Source organism: Mycteria americana, chromosome 1, assembly GCF_035582795.1.
Source record: "Mycteria americana isolate JAX WOST 10 ecotype Jacksonville Zoo and Gardens chromosome 1, USCA_MyAme_1.0, whole genome shotgun sequence".
In the NCBI taxonomy this organism is placed as follows: domain Eukaryota; kingdom Metazoa; phylum Chordata; class Aves; order Ciconiiformes; family Ciconiidae; genus Mycteria; species Mycteria americana.
The window spans coordinates 157,731,723-157,748,802 of NC_134365.1; the positions used below are offsets into that span (position 1 = coordinate 157,731,723).

At 36.6% G+C, this 17,080-nt stretch overlaps 1 protein-coding gene across 1 annotated transcript in view; it reads right to left on the reverse strand.

Annotated features, from left to right (window-relative positions):
* The window catches only part of MYO16 (myosin XVI), a 404,772-nt gene that overhangs the window by 76,269 nt on the left and 311,423 nt on the right, over positions 1 to 17,080 (reverse strand). Inside the window, exons 24-27 of the mRNA XM_075525989.1 lie at positions 14,173 to 14,248; positions 11,251 to 11,426; positions 6,664 to 6,744; positions 6,212 to 6,417 (exon numbers count right to left, since the gene is read on the reverse strand). Coding sequence (XP_075382104.1) covers positions 6,212 to 6,417; positions 6,664 to 6,744; positions 11,251 to 11,426; positions 14,173 to 14,248 — 539 coding nt within the window. The remainder of the gene's footprint in view (positions 1 to 6,211; positions 6,418 to 6,663; positions 6,745 to 11,250; positions 11,427 to 14,172; positions 14,249 to 17,080) is intronic.

Sequence of the window (17,080 nt, forward strand, 5' to 3'; positions counted from 1 at the left end):
CCTTGCAGTCTCCATTGCTAAGCAGTCTCCCAGACACAAGAAATATGTGTGACATCTGAACCTCAGTCTCTAAGGCAGGAGTTCATAAATTCTTCCTTGACCAAGGAAATGAAAACGCAGGCAGAGCAAAGCACTGGGTACGGTTCAGCAACTTGGTGAACCTCATTAAAGAAGAAAGAGAGAGGAAAAAATAATTTTAATTTCTAATCCAATTTACAAAAAACTAATGGTAGAGGAGTGTTTGTAGAGGAGGATGGTACCAAAATAAAATTGTTCAGAATGAGTGAAACAGAGCATCTTACTGCCTCATTTTTACCTGAACAGCTGTATTCTTGTACTTCACTGAGCAAGAAATATAAGCTCACCTCATTACTCTAGATGGGTCTTTGATCACTATCATTATTTTTAAAAATTTATACTCCAAATGGCTTTTACATGTCTTCCTTGAGCACCAAGTGAGGTGAATGACACGAAAGTCAGCCAGGATCCATTTTATTAATTGATGCAAAGAGATTAGGTTCTAGATATTAAGCTTGTACAACTAGGGTCTGTCTGTGCCCCAGAGAGTTTCTGAGCCCTATTGTTCTATACTGGTAATAGAGCACACACTAATACTTACTTTTTTTGCCATTGCACCGAATACCAAAACCATAACAAATTACTACATTTATACTAAAGATCTTTTTGTATATCTTGGGTGGCATTATCCTCATTTTAAATGAGATATCAGAATGCTAAATGCTGGAAAGAAACAGCCATCTGCAAAGAGTTCCTAATTCCATGGTTATTCTACTGTTTTCTTTCTTCCAGGAAAAGGATATTTGAGGATACTTTACCTATGTGTACAATTTGGGCTGCAAATTGGAAACTTTGAACTCTTCACAACATTGTTTGTGCCACTGTCTTGACTTAAAAGCAAAGCTAGTATTTAAAAATCTAGCCCACTGAGAACAATTCTTAAGATAGTAATGCAAAATATATGGCTAAACTTTTCCAGGACTCTAAAAGGCATGTTACTCAAGGCTTTCTATTTTAAAGATAAGGTTAAAACTGATTTCTGTCTCTACTCAAAGAGCTTTAGAAATTGAGCCAACACTGCAGGCAAATTCAGCAGAAACACTGCAGCTGGAGTTGGCAAATCTGCTGAAATCACATATATCATTTCATAATTATATCGGTGCTGCCTGTTTTTACAGCATTTAATAGCATCTGACCTTATTAATTCCCATTTTTATTATGTATTCAGTGACAGTAACTGTCACAGCTTCCACTTAAGAACCAGAATTTCCACAAGATTTCTCTTCTGATCAACGAACTTTGGTGATTGAGGGGTTCACCTAGCAGCTGTCAACTTTTACTTTGATAATACAGAAGCAGAACCAGTAAATCCGAAAAAGACAGCAATAGAAATAATGATTAAGCTTTGTAGCCCAGGAAGAAATGCTCTTGCAAAATATGACCTTTCCTTAGCTACTGTCTTTCTTTAGCCATCGTAAGAGTTCAAATGTGACTCATAAATATATGCTAGAGACTAGTCATATTAATCCCTAATTAGATATTAATAGAAATTTATTCAAATTCATCCAATTCAAAAAGCAATGGTACTGTCTGTGTTACTGATAGAATATCCAGGTTTTCTGATACTCTATCCCTTCACCACAAAGGCCCCTAATTCAAACATTCTGTCTTTTTATTAGCCAGCAAAAAAAAGGTTTTTAATTTTTTCATTAATTAACTTTTTTAACTCTGACCACATTACCTATATGACAAGGGAGTCCCTAAAAGTAAATGCACAAAAACTGCAGGGAGGGTGGAGGAGGGTAGCAATTCACTATCTTTTGGGAATTCAAGTTGGGATCTGGGCCACAATTTCTCTTTGATTTTGCACAGTGCTTTCAGACCTACCATTAATATCCTTTACTTCTCAAGCCAGGTAAGCCCCGGAGAACTGCATAGTACATTCAGCTCTAGAAAAATGAGATTTCCTTGCAACACTACTATAAAACACTTTGCAGCTGAGCTAAGCCAAATTGTGAACACGCAGCTGCATTCACTGCAACTCAGCCCGTCAGAAGACTCCAAGAAACAAACCGAAGGTGAAAATCTCAGTTATGGGTAAACCTCTCACAGACACCCATCTGGGGATACATTTTGCTGCCTCTAAGTCTTGTCATTCTTGGATTGATAGTTCATAGGGCACACTTATCAACTATATCAGGATAGCAGGATATCTTGTGTTTTACATCTGTAAGCCTATTTTTCCCCCTTTGGGGTCACGCGGTCAAAGTGCTAGTTAGCAGGACTCAAATGGGGAGGAAACCCTCCTCTTCAAAAAAGAAAACCTGCGTGAAAATCAAGAGTCCTTACTGGTATTTACTATTTACAAACAAGGAGACAGCAGAGCTTGACAGAATAAAGCAAAAATGACTTATATTTCCATTTCTCACAAAACATTCAAGAAAAAATTAAGGTGTAAGCAAATTCAATTATTCTCAGGTGCAACCATCATTGAGTTAAGAGACTGAAACTGTCTGTTTTTTCTTTCTCCCTCTGTGTTTTTCTGTTGTCAGCTGTCAAGGTCTTTCTCCCCAGAGTAATGGGGAGTAATTCCTTTGCCCCTCGGGGCAAGCCGTGGGGAGGCTAAACTTTTTCAGCCCAGTAAGAGCACTTAGTAAGAGCATTCACTTGTTTACAGCTTCCTATGGTAAATAAAGAACAATTCCTTCACCTTTCCCTGTGTTTCATTTCCTGATTTTTCGTCCCCTCCCCAGTATAATCAGTATAATATTAAACAAATACACTTATTCCCTACAAAAAAAAAAAGAAAAACAAACAACAAAAACGAAAAGAAAAGAACATCATCCTCACTCACTGTGATAGAGCTGTATTTTATCCCTGAGCTTCTGAGTGTGATGGCTGGTTCCAGATGTGAAAATACCGCAGAAAGTGGAGGCCCTATCAGCTGGTATATATTTCTGTACTCAAAGGTAATCAGCAAGCCTTCATTGTCTTTCAGATCCTACTCCTGCTCATGATCTTCCTTAATTATGAGGTTTTAACTAAGCCTCTAACTATCCATCTCTATCTAAAGCAACAGTTCTTCTATTTGTGTTTTTTTCTTTTCTTCTTGGCTTCAGGATAGCTCAGAATAGAGTCTGTTCACATACACACCAGTAGCATTGTGGCCTGCTGTGATCACTACTTGTCATAATTGACATTTTATATTTTACCTGTTTGTATGGTATTTGTATTGGTTTGGGATTGAGGGACCCTAAGTAAAATTTAAGCTGATGTCATTTTTTCTCTCTTTTGCAACTTGAAGAATAATAACCAGTACCTCAGAGAGAGAGAGGTTTAAACTCTTGTGCAGCATCCTGACTGTTCTGCAAGAAGCAGCTCTTGGAAAGCCATCGCATTCAGTAGCTCAGTGCCTGTGCTCAGAGCCTGCCTGAATGCATACCAGTGCAACCATTGCTGCCCACCTAGGGGCCGGAAATCACAGACCATTCTGAACTATGCAAAAGAAGTAGAAGAGCCATGACGGAGGAAAAATAATTGCAGAAATAGAGAAGATACTATTTTCCAAGTATTAGAACATTAGAAATACCAGTTTGACACCAAAGGAAATAAAAAATTGAAAGGTGAGAAAGTCTATCAACTTCAGGTCTATAAGCTTATATGGAAATCTGACAAAATCATTTCTCATTCCAATCAATGAATAGCAGGACAAGACCAGAGTCAGGCTGAACAACCAACAAAGCAAATCCAGTTTACAAGAACATCGCCAAAACTAATTATCCAGTTTCCAAAACCATCCTGTCCACTCACTGAAGCAATATAGAGATGTAGTACAAGTGACAGGTTTTTAGAAGACTTTTTGAAAAGGTAGCTTATAATCTCTGAATTCAATAATTCATTACTCTTTCTTACCTGTAGTCTATTGGCTAAAAAAATACAGCGTTAAGAACTGACGGTACTTTTGAACTGCAATCTAATCCTATCATTTCTGCTGAAAAATTTTGTACTTCTCAGCCAATAACAGAACAAATAGCCACACGCTTGCACTATTTGAAATGAAAAGAATTATCCAAATACACTGAATGTGAATATGAAGGTTAACTGGTCATGGTGAGTGAAGTGAAGAATTCGCATGTTCTGCTGTTCAAAGTAAGATAAACTTTGGCCTGTGTGACAGGAATGGCTACTCTAAAAAGCCCTGCAATGCTGATGGTTTCTTGTAGTACTGCTGGGACAAGAGCTCTGTGTTCCTGTTTGCATGCAAATCTAAAAATCAGTGGTAGTGTCAAGAGACGTATGCAGAGTGACTATTGCTAACTTCTGAGTAGGTTCAACATATTTTCACAGGGAATATTATAAAAGGGACTTCATTTTCAGTGACACCATGCTAGCCCCACCACTGTTTAATTCATTTTATGTGTAATAATACAATTATTAGGACCTGGTGCAAATAGGTAAAAAGACAGGGGCTCAGCTGCAAAGAACCTATAAAGATAATTTATTGTGGAGGAAAAGGGATAAAGATGGACAGTAATAAAACTAGAACACTTTAAAATAATAGCATAAATGTTGCTGGCATCATATTGTTGGGTTTTGTTGCTATTCTTGTTTTACTATCATTACTGCAAATAAACAGTTATTGTGAGACATCAGATGTCCTCTAGACTTTTAGGTGAAAATTTGTCTTTGGGACATACTTGAAAGAGTGGAGGAAAAAGATCGAGAGTATGTTTGAATCTTCAAACATTCTTTTAGTGGTATTTTTAAATAAAGTTTCTCCAAAAAAGACATGCCACACTTATGCCTATACTGTTAGAGTGTACATGCATGGGACCATTCTCTGGCACTGAAGCCAACTGAATAAAATGACCTTTGTACATATGGTTACTCTCTTTTATCCTCTAAAAGAGAGCAGCTATCTCCACACTGCCCACCAGGAATGGTCCCAGGCCTGTGTTAACCCCCAACCTGCACCTGGGGATTGCAGCGAGAAAAGCTAGGTGGCAAGGACCAAAATCCCTGCCAGGAACCATTGTAAAGATTTAACAGTAGAAAAGATTGTGGTTTTGTGCCCATGTAATAGTCCCTTGAAGTGTTCAATTCAGTAATATAGAAACGGCTATATAGAGATTGCCCCGACCACTTCTGAATATGAAAGCAGCCTGCTTTTCCAAATCTCCCATTATCTGCATCTTCTCCTCAACCAGCCCGCATTTCTGGATTCATGCTGCAGGATGAATATTGCGGTAGGACAGAGATGGCTTGTTTTTGAAACACGTGGAATTATAAACTCCTATACTCCTGCACTTTTTGAATATCTACAGAATTGCCAGAGAGTATATCATCCTGTCCAAGCAGTAATTTAACATCCTCAGCTTTTTCCAAGAAGGCAAGTGAAAGTCTAGGTGTGTGTAAGCAGCTGATATTCCCATGCTGTTTTTCAGATGTAAAATAATACATAGGCCAGATCATGACTGCTCAATGTATCAGTCAAGGAGTAGAACATGCAGAGAGGAGGAACATATGTTGAGTGCATGAGGTTGCTAACCGAACATCTCTTGGACAAGAGGTGCTCTTTCTTTGCTGAAGCATTTGAGAATGTAAGCGAGCCAAAACCCCAAAATTGAATTGGGGATGGGGGAAAAGAGTTTGCCTTCAGCCAGAAGCAGTAACATATATCTTTTTGTCTTTTCACATTAATTCAAAATTTCATCATTCCTAACAATAATAAAAATGGAGTTGTGGTATGAGCATTAATAACTCATCACCATGCAGAAACAAATCCTAGCATACGAAATACAAATACTGAACCCATGACACCTACACTGATAAACTTGAAAAATTAGGCTATTTCTCCTTCTGCTTTTTAACTACCTGGAGACAACATGCAATGTTTTGTGTTTTAGAAATCATATAAATAGCATAAATTATAAAAATACAACTTTTATGAAGTTATATTTTTTAAATTGAATACATTTTGCTGATGAACTTTATAAATATATTTCCACAAAGTTCATGATTCCTTCAATTAAAAAATAACAAGCCTACACCCTTTGCTGGCAGACATGATTTTTCTCTGAAGAAAGTCTGAAAGGCTCATCAGAAAAACAACACTGCAAGCACGAACAGAATATGACAGAAGGCTTTGTACTGTAGGTAAGAAAAAGTTTTTATGAAACTTAAAAGAATTTACCTTGACAAGAAGTCTGTAAAAGAGAGACGTATTGGATATCCATGTCGTATGATTTTGACCATGTCTAGGACACCGATGTACTGCAGTTGAGCAGACACATAAAAATTGTCAAAAGTATCTGGCAACTTGGAGTTATTGGGCTTTATACAATGAACAGAATGTGGCGTGCAGTTCTGCAGCTTCCCAATAATATCTGTGAGTGATTTCTGTGGGGAAAAAATCAGTTATCAATCATTATTGTGCAGCAAAGGCATTTGCTCAACACATATGCTTTTCATAACTTTTTAACATCATTTTCTCAAAAAGCTTGACCTCGCCATGCAAGTGGCTTTCTCAAGCATATGATTTTTCTTTCTTCCATTGCAATCTGTAGAGACTAGTCCTGCTTTTAAAAGGGTTTGGGGTTTTTTGTTGTTATTTTGTAAATTTCTGTCCAGAAAATGTTCACTAACCCTGAGCTGTATTGCCACAGTGGTTGGGCCCCCTCGTTCCAGTCTCTGAAGAAATGAGGATGTTCCTTTCTTTTTCAACAGCTGTGGGGGAGAAAAGCATATACACAATACCTTTATCTCAAGATGGGCAGTAAAGCTTCATTTTCATTGTTGCACAATTTACTAACAGGCAAACACTTATACAAATAGTGTATCATAGACAATGATTTGAGTTTCAGAAATAATTGGGTAAGTGGATAAATATCCTCAAGTATCTGCAGAGCCATGACTGGCGAGAAAGTTTTGATTTCAAAAGCAGCTGTATACCATTGGAAAGATAAAATACCTTTTCCAAATAACTGGGCAAAGCAATATGATCTGGAACTCTATTGCAGAAGTAGGACTTGTGCAGTTAGCATCCCATACAGTCTGCCTATAAGTAGCATAATTCTGTAACTCTCTGAAAAGGTTCCTTGTGTCTTTGGCAGACGCTTAAGTGAGAAAATGTAAGAACAGATCATTAAAAAAATCTTGAAGACAAAACAATAATATTAATATTAAAAAATCCCCTTCTCTTTTCTTCCTGCACAAGTGAATGCAGTTAACCTTTTTTTCTTTTCTTTTTTTAACCCATTTTCACCCATTATAGACATAAATTATCAATAACTTCATATCTCATTAGAACCAATGTTGTCCTATATATCAGAGTTGGGAGTGGGGAACAAATTTATTTTTTGCTGTTCTACTTCCTACCTTTAAGACTGAAATGGCAATAATCACCCTAAAAGTGGTCCCAGAAATTCGGGGTTTTTGTTAAACTTTGTACAGGAAGGCAGGCAAAATTACTGCATTCCAGGATTTGGCCAAGCTTTTAGATTCAAACCTCTGTATCAATGACAGCCTTTTCATCTCTGACTTTTTTTCACTGCCTTTCTCCAGTCCACTTACCCCATAAAAATCCCTTTCTGTCAAGTCAGCATGTTCTGGCCTACTCCTGCCTTTTTCCACTTGCATCAAAAAAGTGTACATTTCCTCAGCTTGGCCCACTCAAGCCAAACTCTATTAAAAATATTGCAGTGCAAGCAATTCTCTACTCACTATGCTAAACTTTGGAGCTCTTTTTTACTTCAAATCTCACTTACTAGGATGCAATAAGATTTTAAAGGCAAATTCATCCCCAACTTCAAAACAGAAAAGTAAAAGATATCTGCTTGTTCCAGGTCTTCTCATAAAAAGAACCACTAGTATGCCAGTGATGCCTCTCAGTTAAGGTTTGCAAAATAATTGAGGAATATAGCTAAAATAGACTTTTCTCCACTTGTCAGATAATGCACCCACCCCTTCCTCCCAACAGATTAAGTCCCTAGTTCAAGACCATTTCCTGAGTTAGTGGAAGAGCCAGGAACAACGCTTTGGATGCTAAAGTTCCTGCCTGCTGTCCATGGGAAAGAAGTGTTTGGTTCAGAATGAGGGAGAGAAAAGAAAGGAAACAAGGCAAAGACAAAAATTGAATTTAATTCAAACTCTCTAAACTTGGACATCTTCAGCTATGGGCTAAGGAACAAGACTACATCACCAAAGCTGTACTTCTCTATTACCCTCTAATATACAGCTTTATGTTGGAAAATCTTGTACCTCTAATCTACAGAAAAAAATACATACATGTAACTTTGTAATCTCTGTTAAGAAGCTAAAACCTCCTCCTAAAATACTGCTGTTTACCAGCAGAATATTTTAAAGCTTTAACCAGAAGACATACCAAAAGCTTTGCAATAGATGAGTTCTTCAACTAACAGACAATGATGCAAAGTGTTCATAAAGAGAAACAACGTAAAATCAATGGAAAGAAAAGCCTTCTGTTAGTGATGTGCATTCATGTGACTAGAATTCTGCTGTATGAACTCTGAAACGCACTGATTCTTCCAAAGGAAGCCAGGGAAAGGCAACAGGGCCAAAGCATGCACTAGGAAAAGATTACAGAAAAACAAGGGAGCAAGAGCTGATGTGAGCAAAAGAGAGTTGTGAGAGTGTCAGTGAAGACATGTTCTATTTTATTTGAAAACAGGACACAGTCTTCGTAAGTCACAGAGACTTCATCCCCAGATTCCTATGACTCCTTATGTGCTCCAAAATTCTGGCCAGCTATTAGATCTGTTCATGTCTATCTTAGGATGGATACACTGTTCTCTTGGACCCTACTACAAGTAGAGTGGTGAGTTCAAAGAGGTAGACCATCCTTACCTGTGACAGCATGCTCAAAATCAAGGGAAGAGTCATTTATGGAGAGGTAAACAGCTGGCCATACATGGCCATACACAGAGAAATCCATAATTATACAACCTAGCAAGTAGCTAGGACTGCAGATGACAAGCTGAAAGGGGAGAGGAATCACAACACACTCCTATCTGACCTCTGAAAGTGTCTACTTCTCTTCCCTGGATATGGTGGAGTCTAGATGACTACCCATACACAGCAACATGAATACCTTCGGTTTTGCATTTCTCACTGCCTGATGATGTATGTTACAACTCAAATTTAAGATATAAAACGAATGCCAGTCTCTGGTTGATAATTCTTGCCTTAATGTCCCTCTTTCTCCCTCCCCCCTCCCCCCGCCCCTTTTCTTTCTTTTTCTCTTTTTTGCCTTTACCCTCAGGATAAACTCCAATAAAAATGCAGTGGTTATGATTTTCCAACATATAGTCATTTTAATTCTAAACTAATAAGAAAATGTCCCTTACATTGCATTTCCAATTGCAATAACAACAACAAAACAACAAAACCAACATTATTCCAGCCCATCACAGTGGATTTTCAAGGCTATACTGGAAAAGGGAAGAAATTATTTGGCACAGCACAGTTATAGATGTGGGCTTGATCCACAAAAGAATTTAAGTACTTACCTACTTCCAGCTCCTGCATCAGGTGCCTATTCCAAAATTACATGTGTCTCTTTTTTTGCCACTGGAACAACTTAGATACCTAAAGTTCTGCTTCTGTCCTGCAGGGCAGCACAGTACCTTGCTCAAATTAGGCCAGCTTAGTATCTACAAACTAAGTGGTGTTCTGTCTCACCTGCGCAGCTCTTCTCAAAGCCTACCTTTGAGAAGCCAAGCCATCCTTGTCTCTGTGGGCAGATGAAGGATGAAGTTCTTCCCACCTTCCATCTAATACCTAAAAGTTTAGAGCATTCTCACTGAATCTGGAATTTCTGACTTAATTTATCACGCTTCCCAAAGGAATTTGAATATGTCTTCTATCTCTCAAGAGAGTAACTCCAGGTTAAAAGCTATTCTGGACTGGTCAAAACCCTCATAGTTTCAGAGATCCCAGCTGTGTGGTGTTTCCCCCTGGCTTGATTAGGCTTCTAACTTAGACATGCTTTTCATATTTCCTTCCATGTATGGGACCAGGATCTTTTTCACAGCTTTAGGAAGCTTCCTCTAGGAAGCTGTTACTATAGTGGAAAGGCACCTAAAGGCACCTTGTGATGCCTCAGCTGTTTGCTAAATATAGCCTTAAACCAACACCATTCACTTCAACTTAAGTTTTTCCACTGAGATTACTGACAAGAACAGTAGACAGGAATTATGCTACTATCAGCAGGGGGGCTATAAGGAAACTCCCATTGCTATTCTGTGGATGTACTTGCATAAAGGCTTCCACAATGACACATGAGAGCAGGCTCCTTAATCCCATGACAGAATCAATTTTATGCAGCTGTAAGCCAAAAATAGAGTCATAAGATTCAAGAAGCCTGGTGAGGCAGCTGATGTATTGTGAGAATTGCTTGCTTCTTTTCTAGAAGAAGGAGGAATTCCAAAGCTCTGTCAAGAATGGACTCAGCAAATCATGTTATTTCTCTTCAAAAGAGAGATGTTCCATGTGACATGAACAATTAATTTTTTGATAGCCTGCCAAGTTTCCCCCCCATCTTTTTGGGGTTTGTTTTGGTTTTTGTTTTGTTTTTTTACTTTTTTGGCTAATTTAGCTACCAGAAAAAGAGACAAGTTCAGAAATGAGGAGAGTTTGATTTGATTTCAAATTGACTGGGAAAATTTACATGCAAGTGACCACCTAAAATAACAACGTTTTCCAAAATGTACAGGGTTGATCTTCCTACAAAACCACACAAACTATCTTTTGCAAACCAGAAATCTTCTCAGGTTAACATGATAAAGATATTGCAGTTTTATTTTTGCACTTCCTATGTCTTAATTTACTTAACTATTTATCATTAAGTCAGCCAAGGAGACAAAACAAAGAAGTGTTCCTATACAGCCAAAAATTAGTAATATTGCATCCACTGCTAAGCCCTGGAACCACAAAATCATGGAATGATTCAGGCTTGAAGGCACCTCATCATCTGGCCCAACCTCCTGCTCAGAGAGTCCAAGAAAGAGGTTCTTGAACCAGCATTATTGGTGTTAGTAAATGATAACCTGTTAGTTCTCACTATTCCTTTAGTGTTGATATTAAGTACTAGATTGTTTTAATAGTTTAATGACTCCAGAGAGTGAAGCAGAGAACAAGGAGCTTTCTGAAATGACAAAGTAACTGAGAAAAATCTTCAAGGAGCAAAGAGCAGAGAGAGTCCTAAATTCTTACCTTGCTGAGCTCAATATATTTCTTTGCTTCTCCACTTGCACAGGCTACTGACATTTTTTTACTCAGCAAAGCTGCTTTACACCCTTTGATTTTAAGGGAATGATATGGAGGAACAAGTGATCCAGTTTGTGTCAGCTTGGACTGGAACAATTGACTGATGACTACATTTTCACTGGCTGGGAAAAAAAGAAGAAATTAATGCATGAAGATAAAATACAGGTTAGAAAATTTTATATATATATATATATATATATATATAGTATTTGGAAGTAAAAAGACATACAGTAGGAGATATAATTAAATAAGTAAACTTAAAACAAGTGGACAAACTAATAAACTATTAAGTTAGTTATCAAAGAGCATTCAATATCTAAGGATGTCAGCCATCAGTAACACTATTTTTAAACATATTCAGGTCCTGTGCTGAAGCAAACAGTTTGAAACAAAAGTTTCAGACTGTGATCTGTCTAAATTTAATTATTTATGTGATAATCACCTCTAAATTTTGTTCCATTACAGACTCCCAATTTATATATCTATTGAAGCAATACAAGAGATGCATTCTGCACAACATTTACCCAATGTAGTATTTAGAAATGATCAAGGCAGAAATAAATTATAGACACTCACTGCACCAAAGAAAAAGAATTCTACAAAACACAATATGGGAAGGGATAAAAGAAAAAAAAAGGCAAGGTGAGGGACAGGACTGTAGCACGCTGGGTTCACATTTCCCTACATCAAGACCACACTTACAAACATTTACAGAAAAAAAGACAATGCCATATGTCTGTTTGATGCAGTGGTGATAATTAGTACAAACCAAGTACACTTCCAAAAGGTGTTTTTAAAAATAAAAATCTGAATTTTAAGACAGATAGGATACTTTATACTAATTTCAGTCAGGTTATCCTTTACGAGATTATGGTCATGGGCTTTTTAAGATGAACATAGTAATTACATGCTGTTTGTACTGCCACAGCACCAATAAGTATTAAAAACCTGTTGTGTAATATATCCTTAACCATCCTTGATTTGTATTACTTTTTTTTAAGAACTAACAGACTGGCATTATGATCACACCCATCATGTGAATAAAACAGACAAAAACCCAGAAAGATGAATGGGATAAGCATCATAAATAATGTCATTAAGTTTAGCATAGCAGGTAGAAATCCTCAGTTTACTCTTTATTAGCTGTCTAAAGATATATTTACTAGATGCTTAAATGCAATAGATATGTTTTCCTTTTTCTGTGGCAATTACTATTCCTTACTTAACAGGACTAATAAAATTATGAGGAAGATAGTAAAGCAGATACTTGAAACAAGTTCAGCACAGTCAGTGGACATAGTACACCTCCGTATGTTTAAAACATGGATAAATGTAATAAGTAGCATTGGGAAAGGCATTAAAGTTATGGCCTTCACATTAAAACAGATAAAACATATGTCAATAGTCTCTCCTGATTTATTTGTCGGACAGGTATGTTCCACATTCCTACACGCATATGCAAATTACTTTAATGTTGTTAGCATATTTAAAAGTTTTCATTAATGAAACTAAATTCAATGAAATTCAAAGGAAGCATGCACTTAAGGTATACATCTACATAACTTATGAAACTGACCCTAAAGGAAATATGTCGCTGACAATCAATAGGTTTTAAGCCTAAGCCACTTAAAAAAGAAGGAACGTAGCCCTTAAATGACTTACATGCTTGTAGATAACCTGCCTTTAGAATTTTTCCATTAATTATAATTGTTATTATTATGACTTCTTAATTATATATACACTCACTCTCAGCATAACATTTTATATCCAATCCAATCCTCTGTTCTTCCCTTTTAACAGTTGCATAGCTGATTACACAAAATAGCAATGGAAGTGCAAAAGAAGAGTATGTGAGAGAATGGAAGAATGCTCTCTCTTGTAGAACATACTGGAAGTTGCCATACCTTCTTATACTCTTTGGCAGATTATCATGTAAATTCCAAGTAGTGAGAGCTGGAATGTCTCTAAAACTATAATCAATAGGATTATATTCAAGATCAATTCTTCCATTTCTTTCTTCATCCTTAATGTACACTGTTTGCCTTTAAAATGCATCAATTATTTTACTAGGGAGTTTAGCTAATTTCACAGTAAAATTGCTAAAAAACAATACATTGTAACAGCGGGGCTGATTTGGAAGACAAATATGACCTCCAAAAAACCTCTATTTCTATGGAAAGATATATAAGTATATAGTATATTGAGTGAAAGACTCTGCAGGGGTTGGAGAAAAGACAAATAACATCTCAGGATACACTCACATTTCCCTGAGGAAAATGTTTTGTTTTTCTTCACAGAAAGGGTAAATGATAGAGGTTTTTAATAATCTAATTATGAATCATTAATTAATAAACTGGGATGCATTGTTATTAGGCATAATTATATAACATGCACATGGAAAGGTATTTAATTTTGTATTTCAATGGACATTTGTATCTATTCATTGAAAAACATAAGAACGCCCACAGGTCCCTGCTTTTAGAAAGGCATTCAAGCAGTGAAGCGCATCCCACTGCAGTCTCTATGATTTTGGGAGCCTTATTTCCTTTCCCTATTTTCTGGGGTTTAATTTTCGCTTTAATTAATACTCAATGATTTCTTTAAGTCATACTCATCTATCACACTATACCTTCTTGTTCTTTACATTACATAACATGATGAAGATGCTTTATGTTCATGAATTCTAAAAGCTTTCTAAATTAGAGCAAATTTCAAACAATGTTTACATACCTAAAAAAGATGAGGGTGATTGTTTTTACTAGAAATAAAATATATATAGATTTCTTTTAAAACTAAAATGAAAATTAAAGTCAAGTCATAATGTCTTGATTTCTAACAACAACAGCAACCACAAAACCATTTACTTACTTTTCATTACAAATATGAGATTTTGTGAAAGGGAATCTTTATTTTTTTCTATCGCACCAGCAATTTCGTAAGTAACCTATAATAAAATATTGTGACATTATTAGTAATGACCAACGCATCTTTTAAAAATCTTACAACAGTAGAAATGAAGCTATGTTTTTTTCCACTCAATGGTTAAAGGCTGGCACCAGGTAGTGTCTTTTGTTCTTTTCTCAGTGCAACAATACTAACCAGAAGAACTGGTTGTCGAACATTGTGTGCCTCTGCAAGTATACAGAAATTTCACCAGACTGATTCTAAAACATTTCCACAACGCAAGACTTTGATTCAAAAGTGTAGTGTAGAGTAGAAGACAGTGACCTAAACACCACTTTCCCTGTAGGATGAATGAGTCACTCCCAGATCACAGATCTCCTTGTCAACGGAAAACTGTCCACACTGACATGACAAAACACTCACGGAGCAATCTGGGTCCCAGCTCACACTCAAGACAAGTTCCAGACATTTCTATGTCCTTTGGAGGCAAGTTCAGCCTATAGGTTATGCACAAATCCCATTTACCTTTCTAACAACTACGCACATAAGGATTTTGGATCACCTTAGTTGCCTGATGTTGTAATTTCAAGAACAGACAGTTGGAGTGTCACTCCATCTGTCATCTGACTGCAGATAAATTCTAACACATGTGGTGGGCACCCTGAGAAGTGAGCAAAATGCAAGGCTCTAGCCAGAGTTCCTGAGGGTACATCCAAAATGAAGAAATATGACCAAGTGGCTGTTTTAACATTGAGCCCATCCCAGGGGCTCAGAAAAGCAGCACTAAGACCAAAAAGCAGTCACTGAGCCCAGGTTTTTTTGTGTTTTTTTTTTTTTTTTTTTTTTACTTTTTACGGGGATGGAAGACAAACAGCTAGTTAATTTACAGGCTTTAGATATAAACAGCTCTGGCTTCCACAGCAGTAGAACCCAAAAGGAATTTTTAAGTTAAAAAGGAAGAAAATTATAGATTGTAGTATGTCCAGGATTAGGCAAACACTTAATGGGAGCTTCTTAGAATACAGTTTGGTTTTGTTTACCTTGGGACCATGTTTCTATCTAAAGCCTTTTTTAAGTTTTTTATTGGATCTATATCCTAAGCCCCTTAGATATTTGGGGAAATTTTATCATTGTATATTTAATAAAGCTGTAAATATATAATTAAGATAAGTAATACTAATCAGTGCATTAATTTTGTTTTCCATGGAGTCATTTGACAATTATGTAATGCTATCTTACTCACGAAAGAGGTTATATGACTTGGATGTGTACAATCTGTTACAGTTAGTAATTGTCAAATGATGTAATTAGTAAGGCATCTGACATAGAAAAGGTATAACAATAGAATTACGTTCTTTTCCATGACAGATGCAATGTTATATAATTTTCTAATTGCATCTCCTAAGAACATACAACATAGTTAGCAAACTATTAGAATAATTTAAGTATACTATTAAATGCTTTTAGTGTACTTAAAGTAAATGTTCTACCGTACTGGTCCATAAAAGGTAATTAACAGAACTTATTCAACAAATCCATAATGCCAGTTCCTAACTGAGTGTCTTAGGCTTTGACTAAATTAGAAGAAGAGAGTTAGTATTGGTGGGAAGAGTAGGTAAGTATAGCAGTGGGAGATACTATATCATGATTAAGTGCCTAGATTGAAACAGGGAGAAGTTTCAGTACTGGTGCTGGTATAATACATCACCAACTTCTAGAACTATATTCATAAGACATCTCTCGTATCATGTAAAATGCATAGAAGTTAGCAGGATGACCTTTTTTTAAGAAATTGCTAACTCTCTAACCATTTTCCCATAGACTTGGTAAATTAATTCACTGCCTAAAGACATGAAAACTGACTCAATGAAATGGCACTCGAGGCTTCCATATTCATTGTCAGTCCCACAAAAGAGAAAAAGAAAGAAGTCCTCTTCAAGCTGCCAATTTTGTTAGTTTAATCCTGTCCTCATCAGAGATGCCAACTTATATAGCACTTTGTCTAAAGCACATATATTTCCCCCAGTTTTGTTCCATTTGGTTTCTAAAGTAAACCTGGCCAAAACTCTGCACTGATTGGCACTCAAGCACAGTGGATAGTTATTCTGAGGAGACAAAAACCAAACAAATATTATATGATTCAGACTCGCTTAGATCATTGTTCCAGTATTATAAAACATACTCCTTATTCTCACTTCTATTTATTGCAGCTGTTTGCTCCATCTTGCTTTATATGATGAACTCTTTGGGGCAGACAGTATGTAAAACTATGTGTCTGTGTTAACCAAAGGAAACAAGACCTTTACATACTATCTATCTGAACTAGCTGAACTATTTTTATTAAAAAAGAAAATAGTGTGCAGTCCCACATGACATTTTATTTCATTAAAACAGATCAAAACAAGAAAGTGATTGGATTTGCTTTCCTTCTTGATTTAAGTTTAGAAAGGACAAGAGCTTAACCTAAGCACAGTGGTAGTGGGGCAGGCCAAATGTTTGTCTAGTCCTAGATATTTAGGGAAAAATATTGAGGAATACTTCCACTCTGCCTCCCACCAGTTCCCCTCTCAGCTTCCAGGGTTCTGCCCATGAGGGAGCTCCTGACCTGTGGGCTGCATTTCATCTTTGTGTTTCATATTTCTTGACTGATGTTTCCTCCTCAAGTCTCTGTTTCCAGAACTCATTAACATTTTCAGCATCTATAACACTCTGTGGCAAGGAGTTTCACTAGTTACTAGCTATGCAAAAAAATACTTAATTTTAGTTGTTTTGAACCTGTTTTCTGGTCATTTAAGTTAGCATAGCTGGTTTTAATATCATGAGAACTAGCAGATACAAATAAGAGGTAAAAAACCAACACACAGAAAACAGG